The sequence below is a fragment of the Siniperca chuatsi genome, linkage group LG16 (genome assembly GCF_020085105.1).
Source record: "Siniperca chuatsi isolate FFG_IHB_CAS linkage group LG16, ASM2008510v1, whole genome shotgun sequence".
NCBI lineage: Eukaryota > Metazoa > Chordata > Actinopteri > Centrarchiformes > Sinipercidae > Siniperca > Siniperca chuatsi.
Window position 1 is genome coordinate 14,838,410 of NC_058057.1, and position 14,784 is coordinate 14,853,193.

Below are 14,784 nucleotides of genomic sequence, written 5' to 3' on the forward strand. Positions count from 1 at the left end.
TAATTTTCTGCGTGAGTGCGAACTGTAAGGATGCAAGCATGTGTTAGTTGATTCAGCACATATATTTTATATTAGATACATAAATGACCTTGCATGCATCCAGGGATCCTGTCAACAGTGAAATGAATAATGAAAACTGATGCCTGCTCACCATCTGCTGTTTAGTCTCCTCTGTTATGCAACAAAAAAAGTCTTTATTTAACATGCAGACTGGTTTTTATCTTTCACGTGTGTGTTTTTGTTGATCCAGGTGAGTCAAAGCAGTATTTGTGAACATGAACAGTTGTTGCAAACAGGTCAAAATAAGTAAGTGTACAGTAAGGCCACTGTGCTGTTTATTGTGTAGGAAAGTTGTTCCTTCTGAAACAGAAAACGTTTGAGCCTCTAAATCCACCAGACTTCCCTCCAGTTACTTCTGTTTTTAAAAGATGATTTGTATTCAGTGTATGGAGACATGTGGAGAGGGCATGAGGAATGATATGCAACAAAGGTGCCAAACTGTTCACTTTTGGCACTAGCAGAGCCGACATCTTCACATGTCTGCAAAGAATGGCTTGCACTCCACAAATCTGGATTTTTATTACATAAAGAAATGAATGCATATACAGTATATTGAATGTTTCATTTTTATGCAGTCCTCCAGAACACTAGATGGCTCATGTGTCTCATTTTAGTGTTTTTGCAAACTGAAACACGTATACACAGGAGAAATTTAAAAAACGGAAGGCTGCAGAAGTTTGATCCCAAAATAAAGAGAAGATCTAAAGCAGGTAAATGTAATAATCGTTTCTGGTGTTGTACTAATTGAATTGGCGCTGGCCTTTTGCAGCATTTTACCGGAAAGTCTGGTCACATGACACTTCCTCCGTCCTCCGAGCATTCCCAACTTTTAAAAATAAATCTTTACTTTATAATTGGTTCCGTGATAATAATATCCAGCTTGGGCGTGCAGAGAAAGCAGCAGTGTGTCTAATACTTGATCCTGTTCAAACTCCTGCAGGTAAAATATGTTTTGGTCTCTGTTTGAAAAACAGTTACCAACAACATCCAAAGCGCTGTTTGTCCACCTGAATAGTGTTTTTCAGTCACAGCAGGCTAATATTGAAATTAGTGTGGAGTCTGCCACAGACAGTTTTCCTTACCAATAAAGTACAGGAAGTTTCTGTCAAAATGATACAACCGTTTTCTTCGGGAGTAAAAACATTCAGTCTGTTTAGTTTCAACAGTTACGATAAAAAACAACCAACAAGAGAAGTATAATTTGTTGTGTTTAGCTTTCCCTCATTGATATAAACGGGGTGGACAAAATAATAATAACACTTGTCAGTATAATTCAATACAGTTCAACAGCACCACAAACTGCATACTCCAAAATGACCATAAAGTTAAATCATCACCTCTCTAAAACAACGAAACTGGACATTATAACCTTCATGAAGGTAGGATTTACTGCAGGACTGTTGTCTTAGACTACATTAGTTTTATCTAGGTGTTCCTAATAAACTGGCAACTAAGTGCATGTTCAGCTTTCTGCTGAATTGTGTGTTACATAGTGAATATATGTCTGTGTTTTGGCTTAAAGTGCTGTTTTTAGATGGAAATGCAGCTTCCACCTCACGAGGGAGACGAGCTCTCAGTGGTCGACATGCACACAGGCGGAGAGCCTTTACGGGTCATCCTCAGCGGCTACCCAGAGGTCAAAGGTGACAGTGTGCTGTCCAAACGCCGATATGTGCGGGAACATCTGGACCACCTCAGGAGGGTGCTGATGTACGAGCCGCGGGGACACTATGACATGTACGGAGCCCTGATCGTGGACAGCGAGTTGCCTGAGGCTGATCTGGGGGTGCTGTTCATGCACAACGAGGGGTACAGCACCATGTGTGGACACGCCGTCATCGCACTGGGACGCTTCGCTGTGGACTACAAACTGGTGAGAGAACCACAGTCACCAGAGACCCAAGTGAACATACACTGTCCCTGCGGTCTGGTGAAGGCGTTCGTGGAGTACTCTGATGGTAAAACAGGAGGAGTGAGGTTCCTCAGTGTGCCAGCGTTTGCGTTCGCCACAGGTAGGACACTCAAAACTGTTTTCAGGTGTTTGTCCATTCTGCAGGACTATAACTGCATGACTTTTCACCAGATGTGACGGTGACAGTGGAAGGGTTCGGTGATGTGACGGTCGACATCAGCTACGGAGGAGCCTTCTACGCCTTTGTAAACGCCCAGAGGTTTGGCCTCGATGTGACCGAGTCCAGGACTCGAGATCTGGTAGACGCGGCCACAGCGGTGACCAACGCTGTCAAATCTCAGGTAACAAGTTCATATCTGCAACCTGAAATCACTGCACACAGTACTCTCAGTGCAGACACAGAGAAACTGGCAACAGCAGAGGTAGTGGTGATGGTGATGATATTGAATATAACAAGAAGAATATTACAGGTGCAAGATGGAATCTAAAAGAAGGGCATTTGCAATGAAAAGCATTTCTTTCCTAATAAACAATGTACCTCCAACAATTAAAATATCATCCATAATTTAGATTTAGTGGAAGGCACACAGTTTGAAGAAAGTGGAATAAAGAGTTTGATTTTCTTTGTTACTCCTAAAACATTATTATTCTTTACAGGTTAGGCCAATCTTGTGTAGTGCAGCTTTAATGAGATGCCACTTTTTCTTATTAGTCCAGTTTGCATTTGTCTTAGCCATTACTAATCATGAATATAAGATACATGACAATTAAAGATACCTGGTCAGTGACACGCAGTGCAGGATTGTAGATGTGGAAGTGTGAGCACCACACGACTTCACAGTTTGGTGTTACCCAAATCCACTACATGGCCAAAAGTATGTAGACACTGCTGTTGGGTGATGAGGCCTGGCTCACACAGTATTTTTCAACGGGGTTGAGGTCAGGGCCACTCAGGTTCTTCCACACCAAAAGCATCTGGAACAAAAGTGTATGTAAAGGCGTTGTCCACATTACCTTTGGCCACATACCGTATGTTGATTTCACAGTTTACTTGACAGCCTTGACATTTTCTCTCCTAGGTGAAGTTGCACCACCCAAGCAGTGATGATCTGGCCTTCCTCTACGGCACCATCCTCACAGACGGCAAAGATAATTATTCCTGTGATCCCACCGCCAATACCTGTGTGTTCGCAGAAGCTCAGGTGTCTTACTGACACTGGTCATTTGACACTTTAAGGAGAGATATCTGAAAGTGGAGGGAAACATTTTTCATTTACATTTTGTGTAATAAAATGATGATGTGTTGGAAAAATACTAAAGAAGTACAGAACAGACACTAGCTGTCTGGTTTATTAGTATTATCTTAACCTGGTCTTATTTCTCAGGTGGACCGAAGCCCTACTGGTTCTGGTGTTACAGCCCGAGTGGCTCTTCAGTATCACAAAGGTCTCATCCAGCTGAACCAGACCAGGACATTTCAGAGTGGAGCCACTGGATCCCAGTTCACAGGGAAAGCCGTCGAGGTACCAGAGTTTTCTTCTTCTGTGTCACCGAGGAAGCTGCCTCACGCTCGATGTTTTACAGGTCCAGAGTTGGCTCACGTCTGCAGGGGCGGGTTTAGAAACTTTTTTAAGGGGGACACATTTGTAAAATGAGTAGAAATGTGTTAAGACTGACATTTAAAGTACTGGTTATTGGCAATAATAAACATTATTATAGTTAAGTTTTTTATTCAGTGTAATAAATTAATGCCAGATAAACACCTTTAAATATTCTAATATGAAATAATATTAATAAATAGCTGCTGTTTTTAATTTCAAATAACCTACAGCCATGGACAGATTATGAGGCAAGGGGCCCCTGGACACAGACATGTAAAAGACCCCCCACCCCTCCTACACACAGGAGCAAGAAACCCAGACTCAAAGAGACCCCCTGGCCCCGCCCTTACCTGTGTGCTGATAAGATGGTGTGATAGGTGAAAGGTTTCTGGGTTGACTGTCACGGTCAGAATGTGCCATTAACCAAAGGTCAGGAGCACTTTGAGATAACCTCCCTCTGTCTCCTCAGGTGGAATCACTGTTGTGTTAAGCAGATCAGATCGTGTTAAGAGTTTGTTATAAAACACTGCAGAAAGACTGCAAGCTGTGTTATCAAAAGCACTAAACAGATTTTTTAATACTGAATGAAAGACTCATTTTCTGCACACTAATATTTTTAGGACCTCAAAAAGGAAAATCCCTTTTTGGATGGTAAAATCGATATAACACAACAATCTGTGTCTTAAGCTAAAAAGTCAGATCCTCAAGACTTAAACAGACGAGTGGATTGACATTGAATAAGCAACTCTGTAGGCTCACCGAATATTTATTTGACATATTACAATATAAATCCATCCATCAGTGAATCAGGGAATGTCCTTATATCCCAACAAATTCACGACTGTTGTCAGAGTTACATTGTGGAGATGTCTATTTTATGGTGGCCTTTCCCTATGGCATTTAAACTGGCTTTATATGGCGACCAGAAAAGGTCGTCACTCAACAAGTCACTCACTTACTTACTATATATCGCTCATAGATGATTTCACCTCGTATGAATCAAGTTGAATAAATACAACTTACAAACTTCTGTTCATGGAGGTGCGTTTGTGATTCTCTTTTGTGTTTCTGTTCAGGAGACCAAGTGTGGAGACTTCAAGGCTGTAGTGGTGGAAGTTGCTGGCAGAGCTTTTTACACCGGAGTTTCCCGCTTCGTGCAGGAGCCAGATGACAAGCTGACACATGGTTTTCTGCTGAAGTGAGCCTCAGTTACAGGTTTTGTTTATAAACATGGTTATACGGGGGGGGAACAATGCAAAATCTCTATGCTCTCCAAGAATATTGGATCTATAATAAACTGTGTTGAAGAAATGGTATCAAAATGTTCTGTTTTCTTTGTAAGAGTTCATTATGGCCTGATTTAGCCTTAGTAAATTAAGAAATAATGTTTTAATTTCATTGTGGGTGAAATTATCCAGCACTCATGAAGACTACCCTGGTTTAAGAAAGAGATGAATTACCTTGTCCTCAATTAATACACTAGCAAAGTAAATAGTAAAGTAAATGATGTGATCTGAAACTAGCTGTTAATCAACAAAAAATTACAGCAGTGCAGAAAATTCACACATTTTAGAGCAATGACACAACAAATCCAGGCTAACTAATATATTCTTTATACTCCATTGTGACATGACTTCAATAAATAATAACAGTTACTGAGCTATTAACCAGTGAACAGCATATGATTGTCTTGAGGTAATAAAAAAAAAAGCTTTTTTCATTTAAGTTAGTTTTTATTGAAGTTTAAAATGTATTTGCTGACAACGTTCACGTTTGAGAATTGGCTCAAGTGTAAACATTTGCAGATTGTAACATCAGACTTTTTGGAGGGGATTTGCATTAAATGTAAGAGGGTTGAAACCATGGTGGCGGTCACGTGTTCTGTTCAGTACTGACCACTAGATGGAGCCAGGAGCCTGGTAGCTATCACGGTCATAAAAACATTCTTACATCCTTTTTTCTATGTCCACTTATTTCTATAATAAATGACTTTTTGACCCAAAGTAAATGCTGCAAAAGAATGCATTCAAGTGCATGTGCTTGTTAACTAAATACAAAAACTCATAACTGTTTTCTCCCATTTATTATCATCAGGTCGTTGTACAGTGGAAGGCAATATTTAAATTATAAAAGTCCAATGTTGGTGTTTGACACTGGATGGATTCACACAGCTCAGGGGACAAATTAAAATCAAAGGTTTCACGTCCACATGAGATGTTTTCTACAAGAATGAAAACACCACGTGTGGATCACACAGACTTTAAAATCAGGTAAAATGAGGGTTTTTTGTTGGTTTTTTGCAGTGTAAATCCAGCCAGTGTACAGAAAACATATTTCATCTATTCAATAAAAACTTATAGGAGGGCACTCCCTTCAGAGGGGGAAAACAAGTGTATTGCATCGATTGGGTATGGTTTTAATGGCATTTAGCATAGTAATTATGAATTTATATGTGCATGTGTAACAACCTTATATATAGATATATGTAATCTATGACACGAGTGTCTGCACTTGTTGAGAAATTGCAGATTAGGCCCAGGCCTTTAAGAGTACCCACTCAACAATTAAAATCAACAGAGTTAAGGCCAGCTCTTAACAGGGAAAAAGTTCAAATAAAACATACAGGGATCAGATATATAAATGCTGCACGTCAATAATGATGAATAGAAAAGAAACCTCTGCTTCTCAGCTGCATCACTTGCAGTCAAAACCACGTCTGTCTAACAACGGCGCGTCTCAGTCCTGTGATGGTTCTGACTGCAAGAGAACGGCAGCGTCAAGAGGAAGTTCAGATTCAGTCTTTCTGCAAAAATGATCTCTTGGACAATTCAGGCGTATGAAAGCAGCCCCTCTCAATCTATGAAATCAGTCCGTACAAAATGGCCCCTTGTGTTTTTAATGGAATCATCTTCCTGTTTGGATCGAGCATCAAGCTCTGAAGGAGGAGACTGCACATTTCACTCTGTGCATAGACTCTGACGTACAAAAACAGCACAGAACGGCTCCTATCAAACAGCTGTGAGCATCTCTTACACCTGGAAGGAAACTTTTCTCCGGCGGGGAAAAACATTCAACTCCTGCACGACAACTTCTTAAAACATTTCATTTGATGAAACTGATTCTCCAGCGGGAATTATCTGATTTGGTCGTTAATAACAACTTTTGGCTTCTGCTCCGTTTAACATCAAAATCTCAGAGGATGAAACATGTTGTGCTGTGTGTGGCTCTGCAGTGGTGAAGTCGAGCTGGGTGGGAATGGAGGAGGGTGCAGAGGAATGTGCATGTCAGTTCGACCCAAGGGAAACTAATGATGGGGGGGGGAGCAAGGATGATGACCTCAACCCCACTTAGAAGTTGAGCTTTGTGACCGGTCGCTCCCTGCTCGAGTCCGTGGTCTGGCTGTTGATGCGCTTACGGTTGCGTTTCATCTTGGACAAGTCCTTGTCGAAGACTTCCCCCGATCGCAGCGCTGACACCAAGTCGTCAAACTCACCGCCGTCGTCCTCCCCGTTTGCCTTCGCTTTCCGGGCCTTTCGCTCCTTCTCCCTCTGCTCTTTCAGCTGGTGACACAGAAATAAAAGTTATTGTTTTTTATAAAAAAGAATTCCCTGAGCATTTAATAACCTTTGCACCAAAGGAATAGCTTGACATTGTGAGAAGTTTCTGGCCAAGAGTTAGTTGAGAAGATTGACACCACTCTCATATCTTAGTGTTAAATATGAAGATACAGCCAGCAGTTAGCTTAGCTTAGCATAAAGACAAGGCAACAGGGGGAAACAGCTAGCCTGGCTCTGTACAAAGGTAACAAAATCTATCAACACCTCAAAAGCTATTGACTGGGATCACAAATTGCTCTTTTTACACTTTAGATTCTGTACAGATTAAATAAACAAGATATAACATGTTAATTAGTGAGCTTTAGAGGTGCTGGTAGGTACATTTTGTTGCCTACAGAAAGAGCCAGGCTAGCTGTTTCTCCCTGTTTCCAGTCTTTGTGCTAAGCTAAGCTAACTGGCTGCTGGCTGTAGCTTCATATTTAAACACACAGATATGTGTGTTCTCATCTAACACTCAGCCCAAAATGTCAAACTATTCCTACAGGACATAGCAAGACTATGTAACTTTGTAACTACAGCTGCTGGTCATACTAGCCCAAGTAAGGCTAAAGCAGCAAAACACGAGTGTATTGAATTGAGCGAGGGTTCATTTTATTGGTTAAACTTTTCATTTGTAAAAGGAAGATTGTGTTTTTTATCTTCTTTCAAAAGTTACATCATTTTGCTTTAAATATTTTATTTAATTCAAAATAAATTTTAGAATTTCTACAATATTAAAGATTATACTCTATACACTATAACTGTTTTATATAACGGTTATCATGTGTCTTATCTTTTCGTTGAGGATCATATGAAAACAGGGAATGATCACATACCTGAGCTTCCATTTTGGCCCTGCGCTCCTCCTCCTCTTTGCGTTTTCGCATGTTCTCGTTCTCCTGCTGAGCCTCAGCGAATGACTGCAGGAACTGGTCAAAGATGCCAAAGAACTCATCTGGCTGCATCTTAGTGGCATCCTCACCGAAGTGCTTTACTGCCCTCAGGAACTGTGGGACCAAAGGGAAGGGGGCACATGGGATTAGATTTACAGCAGGACACAGTAGAACCATGTTTTACTCCAACTTTGACTGTTTACAGGAGACTCATTAGGTCTCAGCTCTTTGAAATAAGAGCAGGGTACCAAGTAGTCTGGCTTTGAAGCCCGTGTTAACCCAGATCTGACCGGCTACTGATTACAGCTGAGGCCAGAGACTGGAGCCAGAGCCCAAATTAAGGCAACGTGTTTGTTGAGTATTTTTCACTAAGTTAAAAAGGAGAACATCCAGATGTGAGATCATGCTGAGAACATATACCTTCTAAGATGTGTATGTTAACGGCAGCTCTGTACGTGACACGCAAAAAACTCAGGTGGAGCAAAGATGCATTTAACTTACTTAAATTGTTTGGTGTTCCCCCCTCCCCCAATGGGACCCGATTTCTGTGACAAAAATGCCTAAAATATCACTTTTTTATTATTATTAATTATTTTATTATATGCTTACATACACACAAACCAGATGCAGGGAACTGTTTAAAGGGTCGGCCTGTTCTGTTTCCCAATCATGAGTGCAGAGGATCACTGTAAACGCTCTCAAATATTTAACTGTGGGACATCGTAAATGATTCACAGAAACGAATGGTTGCCATGTGACCAGCTGAGCTCTTGGGTCAATGTAGCACACACACTATGGGGCAGGGAAAAAAACTCTTCCCGCCTTGCACCAATAAATGTGGACAGATGCATAAATCTAACTTCAGGGTGTCAAGCTCTCTCTAGAAAGGTGAATATTCTCAGGTTTCTAGTAGTAAAAACCCCATTTCCCTAAAAATGGTGGCAAAATCCAGTTTCTTCTTTTGCTTTAGCCTCTAATTTTTACAAGGGCCACCCACACTAAAATGTAACAGTAAGTTTGCGTTTACAAAATGACATGTTAGGTTGGCAGGTATGATCAAGGCCCTCAAAACTATGATGCATTGAGACACACAATGTCCAAACAATGGGCATGCATAATGGTGTAAAATAATAGCTAACCCTCTGTTCCTGGTTTCTCTCTTGACCTGCACACATGGCAACCAGCGGGCTGACCAATAAAGTGTAAGCGGTGCTGCGGCAGGAAGCGGAAACACTTCACTCCTGCTGTTCGCTTTCTTACAAAGGTGACTGATGAGGTCAATAAGGCGTGTAGAAACAGCTGCGCGGAGCGGAAATGGGATGCAAGCTTTCAGCGTTTGTGTCAACAAGTGATAGTGTTGCTGTCCGGTCTGCTCAAACACACACGTACAGCCGCAATGACTTACCAGTTCCTTGGCCTCAGTGAGAGAGTCCTCCACATCGGAGAAGCTGAAGCTGGCCACAGTGATGAACTGACTCACCACCGACACAAACTTGTCGCCCAGCTCCTGCGGTCGCTTCTTCTGGTATTCCAGCTCCTACGAGTGAAAACGATCCAGGAGAGGAAACTGAAGTCAAACTGAAAGCAGAGCACCGGCGCTAAACACTGTATAACGCATGACCAATATATAACATGTATTATCTCATAGATCTTTGTGACTCACACTCTCGACACTTTTCAAGCCGCTGCGCAGGTTGCTGATATCTTTTTCCAGCTCAGTCATGCTGCAGAGAAAGAAAAGAAAAGTTTAATACAAAATGGAATGCAAACAAGAGAAGCAGTGGCATGTCAGGCAGCAGGTTTTCCACAGCTCCACCTACTTGACTTTGGCTGCTTCTGAGAGACTCTGCAGGTCCTCCTGGAACATCAGGACTTTGGGGTATTTCTTCTCCAGGATGGTGATCAGGTAGTGCAGGAGAGTGATGTTTCTGCAAACACAAAGACGAACAGACACACTGAGGTGGACCAACCTTCAAGGCAGTGAATGTGTCCAATGTGCAATATATTGCTTTTTTTATGTAGTTTCAGATATGAATAACCATATGGAGTTTCATAAGTATCACATTCCCTGTTCCAGATGTGAATTTTATATATTTCATGCCGTTCTTTCTGTTACTGCCTGAAAGTTTTGATGTTACAATTGAAAAATGTTCTTACTTGTCGATACTGGATTTGGTATCAGCAATCTTGTTGAGTGAAGACACCTTGAAGCCGTAAGCGTTCCCCCTCTGACCCTTGTTCATGAAGTTTCCAAAGGCCAGCACCACCTCCAGCAGCTGCTTCAGGTTTCTGCTGTGTAAAATCTCCTTAGATGCCTTGGTCAGAGCTGAGACACGAAAACATAAAGACAATAAATGTTTATGGTAATTAAAGGTGCCTGACTAATTTATTTTTAGACTTAGGCAGCTGGCACATCATTGCCTTGGCAAATATAAAAAGGTAAAAATATAAAACTTTAGAATTTTAAGAATTTTAGAGGCTGTCAGGCTACAGAGATGCTTCGAGAGAGAATACTTTTCTTACTAAATATAGATGGCTTTACATGGTCAAAATAAATACAATACAAATTTAATTTTCAGTTCTTTATATTAAAAAATGTTTGAGCTAATATCACTGGTGTATGAAACTATGAGACTTCTCACCTTCAACTTTGGGTTTGATCTCAGCTATCCTCTCTGCAAACTTCTTTTTGAAGTATAAAGACTGCAGCCTCTGCTGGTAGTGGTTTATTCTGGACAGAGAATGGAAAATGCGTGTCAGAGGACGAAAATAGACAAAAATAATAAATTATAAACAGGGAAATCCAAAATTTAGACAAAAGCCACAAACATGGACATTGTGCTTAAGCAGAATAAAGTGAGCCGCCTGTGTGCTTACTAAATGGCACATATAAAGTTTTAGTTGTGGTAATGAAGCTTATTTTTGGCTGCGTTTTTGATTTCAGCTTATAAACCACTGACGCTGCAGCTAATGAATGCCACAGTGACATCTGTCCTCCAGTCCATTCTGTACTGAGTAAACTCGAATGACAAAAAACTGCCAAACTACATTAAATCATTAAAAACAAAACAAAAAACCGAATTGTATAATTCTGCATTTAACTGACGGGTACGTTTCTATTGTCATTGTGACGCAGAGTGTCAGTTACTTTAGTTTCTCAGTTGTGACATGTTTCCTTTGTTCCTTTTATCTTACAGCACTTTTTTTAATTTTTATTATTTTAAACAAAACTCCAACACAAATACTGTTATTACATTACAGACTCATTTATTCTCCAACACAATTTAGAAATAGTGATTCACACAGACAGCTATTGTTCCCTGCCAAGGAGAAACCCATGTGTCATTTCATTTATCTGCTCTGACTAAGAGGAAACAATGGCTATTGTTTGTCAGCAGATCTGATCTGCAGAGTGCTGCGCTGACCTGAAGCTGGCAGGTCTGAGGTTAGTACCTGTTTAATGCAGAATTAAAAAAAGGTAACACATGAGAAACTAAAACTGTTTGAGTAAAGTACCTGCTCATCTCATAGAGGAAGCGGTCAGGTTTTGCCATTCGGTCGAGCTCATGTTTGTGCTCCTCCAGAAGATCCACATCACTCTTCTCTGGGACGAACTTCAGCAGCTGATGGGGCAGGAAAATACTCTTTACTTATTTAAAACACATTCATCTGTACTTATTCATCAGTAAGACAGTGGAAGGATTTATCATGCTGTCTCACAGCATTTCTTCATATACTGGTAGATGAACAGGGCTGAATCTCTGCTACAGCATCTCACTGTCTCTCGTCAATACAAGAGTAAGAAACATTTCTCCTTAACAAAAATACTGTTATCAGATTTATAACACAATGTATGCCACCTAGCACACATTTTTGCAAGTGCTCCAAAAACATAATAAAATTCTGAAGTTCGTATTGACAAGCGTTACTTCACTCTGCAGAGAATGGCAAACGTCCAGTAACTAAATGAAAGCACATTTGATTCTTCAAGTGCTGTTGCTAAGGTTACTTAAAAATTCAGGTTACACTTGCACTGTAGTAACCTGGATACTATAAATCGGTGTATACATGCAGCAGGTCAGTAATCATATTTCTCTCCTACCCTCCACCTTATTTTGGAAGCCTGGCTTACTTATTTTAACTGTAGTAGTACAATACACCGCTCCCTGATTTTTGGTGTGTGTGTTGGACAGTGACAGTGCAAATGTGTCTGAATTTAACAAATAGTCAAATCTTCAGCAATAGAAACCAACTTATTTAGACTTCTAGAGGTTTCTTTTAGTTAGTTTCCATTTTTACTTTGAATTATTGAATTATTTTGAATAAGATGATTTATCTTATCTTCCTGCTGGTCAACTTTCACAGATACTTTCCCTGTCTGAAGTCTTTGTACCTGCAGTCCTGCACATGCGAACATGTAACAAGGTGATTAAAAACCTGGTTACTTGTATACATCGCTAAGAAATCTGAGTTCTCCAGGAGAAATCTACCTGGGGAAATCAGGTTTCTCTAATCCCCTACCCCAGTTACAGTAACCAGGTTTCTCTGCTGCACGAAGGACGCCTGATGACGTACCTGCTCCAGCATGTCTTTGGGAAGGTCCTCCTGTTCATCCATGGTTAGAATGGCTCTCTTGATCTCCTCATTTGAAAGCTTCAGCCTGCAGCACAAGAGTCCATTTTTACAAGAGTCCATTAAAAATACATCATAGCCTGTGATGTGTCAGTAATATTTGTGTTATGATGCTGAAATAAACCCACCGCGAGAGGAGGATGTTGCAGTTTTGAGCTCGACGGCCATCAATGACTGACAGCTCCTTGACTTTTTTAGAGCTCAGCGTGTCGTCCTCTGCCTCTTTCTGTGAGGAAAGTGATGAAGAGGTTAGAGTGCAACAGGCTACTTTAACATGAACTAGTTAGTTTTAGTTACGGTCACTAACAGACACACAACAACGAAAATGACACATGCCCTAAAATCACAAACTAGAGAAAATACAGTACAAAGGCTTTGAAAACACACATTCATGAGTACATGTAAACATTGACACACAAAGTCTCACAGGTTGTATATTCTGTTGGACACACATTAAGTAAGAAGATGTAGTTAAAAGTACAACAGGACATGATGTATTACATATAAATAGTCTGACTGAATCCACAAGGAGCGACAAAAATTCCAGGCTGCATATCTACTGTACTGTAAGTGCACTCACCTGTTTGCTGTTATTGATCATAAAGAAGTCCTAAAATGCAGGCAAGAAGCAGGGAAGACGTAAGCACTCATTAGAATAAGTAAAGCAGTTACGTGATTGCAGCCCATAAAAACAAACAGCAAAATCAATCAAAGATCATTCAGCGTTTAGATGACAATGGGTCCATCAGTAATGAAGTGAGCGGCAGTGAGACGTGTGGTTGTTCAGCTGATCAATGCGTGCTTATGGTTCACATGCTGCGCACATAAGAAATCTGTCGAGTGTGTTTAGCTTTGTCATCTTTCTGTTTAAACTAATCAGGCTAATCAAATCGGGATCTAAATTTAGTGAATGTTGTCTTTGTGTTGTTGAATGTCCTAAACAGAGACACTTCCAGTTAATTCATTTTCAATCTTTTTTTTTTTTTTTTTACACACTTATTATGTGTGTTGGACATGCTGAAGGTCATGTTTAAGCACTGATGGGGTTGAGCATGCTCATTCTCCTCGGTACAACTAATAAAGACACTACTGATTATGGAGAAGTAGTAACTAAATGAACTGCAAGCTAAAGCCACAAGAAGAAAATAGCAGATTCTGAGCAGCTCACTCATGCACTTTCAATCATATATGGCAGAATGATCAAAACCACAAATAAAAATAGCAAAAATAGCATTCCAGTCAAATGTAAGACGCCGTTTAAGATGATTCAAGCATGAACGTTTTGCATCTAATAAACCCCGAAATCTATCTGGCAATATCTCCCTCTACTTTTTTGACTTCAGGCTGACTTGTTTTTTGTAAATGATCTGACCTCTCCCCTTCTCCCTTCTCTAACTTTGCTTGAGAAATCAAAAGTTGCAAAACAGAAATGCAAGCCAGCTGAGCCCTCAGCCAACCATCCCACCCATCCAACCAATCTGCCCCCCGTCCCCCTCTCTGACTCTAAACGGCGACATTTGGTGAGTTTGAAAGATGAACTTCATCGTCCTCAGTACCTGCTGTCTCTGATAGGCTGAGAAGGTCTTTTCAATGTCATCCAGATCCAGGATTTTGAAAACCTTGGCATCGTCCACCTCCATCCACACAGTGCCCTCCAGTTTATTCTGAGCAGAGGAGAATAAGGCATTTTTATCACATATTTGAACACAAAGCATCAATATATTCAGGTCTTTTTCCGACTCGACCGTTCTCACCTCAGCTAACTTGGACCAATTGAAGGATTTAAGTGCATTGGATGGCTGGGGAATGTTCTTTGTCTTTAGGGATGGTCCTAGGGGTGCTCCTGGCGGGGGAGGGACACCCCCGATGGGTTGGCGTCCAAGAGGAGGCGGGGGTCCCCCTGGAGGAGGGGGTGGGGGAGGTGGAGGAGGCATCATGCCCCCAGGAGGCGGCGGCGGGGGAGGTGGGCACATACCTCCAAACGCTGGCATGGGATGAGAAGGCAGAGGACCACCGGGGGGACCGGGGGCGAGGGGTGGGCCTCCAGGAACAACAGCTGCCTGTCTCTGCAGGGAGATTTAAAATGTTGC

The 14,784-nt window shown here is 41.1% G+C and overlaps 2 protein-coding genes across 10 annotated transcripts in view; one reads left to right on the top strand and one right to left on the bottom strand.

Moving 5' to 3' along the window:
- Positions 1–640: 640 nt before the first annotated feature.
- On the top strand, positions 641–4,889 carry LOC122862870 (trans-L-3-hydroxyproline dehydratase). Of its 6 annotated transcripts, none has more exons than XM_044168682.1 (6): positions 641–770; positions 1,583–2,072; positions 2,144–2,313; positions 3,052–3,154; positions 3,358–3,556; positions 3,804–3,954. In XM_044168682.1, exons 2-6 carry the CDS (start codon positions 1,595–1,597, stop codon positions 3,952–3,954), a joined length of 1,101 nt encoding a protein of 366 aa, XP_044024617.1. In that variant the 5' UTR covers positions 641–770; positions 1,583–1,594. The 6 variants fall into 6 exon arrangements, with proteins under 6 accessions (XP_044024617.1, XP_044024622.1, XP_044024623.1 ...); XM_044168687.1 differs by having other exon boundaries at positions 644–770; positions 3,052–3,174; positions 3,804–3,835; XM_044168688.1 differs by lacking the exon at positions 3,804–3,954 and adding an exon at positions 4,650–4,889 and having other exon boundaries at positions 646–770; positions 3,358–3,495.
- A 396-nt stretch (positions 4,890–5,285) lies between these two features.
- Positions 5,286–14,784, bottom strand: part of LOC122862869 (disheveled-associated activator of morphogenesis 1-like) — a 49,753-nt gene continuing 40,254 nt past the window's right edge. For 3 of the 4 annotated variants that reach the window (XM_044168678.1, XM_044168680.1, XM_044168679.1), the window contains exons 14-26: positions 14,449–14,760; positions 14,251–14,358; positions 13,275–13,304; positions 12,823–12,920; positions 12,638–12,722; positions 11,579–11,685; positions 10,705–10,793; positions 10,220–10,388; positions 9,883–9,990; positions 9,726–9,786; positions 9,468–9,599; positions 8,006–8,176; positions 5,286–7,133 (exon numbers count right to left, since the gene is read on the bottom strand). In XM_044168678.1, the coding sequence (XP_044024613.1) occupies positions 6,921–7,133; positions 8,006–8,176; positions 9,468–9,599; positions 9,726–9,786; positions 9,883–9,990; positions 10,220–10,388; positions 10,705–10,793; positions 11,579–11,685; positions 12,638–12,722; positions 12,823–12,920; positions 13,275–13,304; positions 14,251–14,358; positions 14,449–14,760 (1,683 nt within the window). In that variant the 3' untranslated portion in view covers positions 5,286–6,920. The remainder of the gene's footprint in view (positions 7,134–8,005; positions 8,177–9,467; positions 9,600–9,725; positions 9,787–9,882; positions 9,991–10,219; positions 10,389–10,704; positions 10,794–11,578; positions 11,686–12,637; positions 12,723–12,822; positions 12,921–13,274; positions 13,305–14,250; positions 14,359–14,448; positions 14,761–14,784) is intronic. The other variant, XM_044168681.1, reaches the window with a different exon arrangement.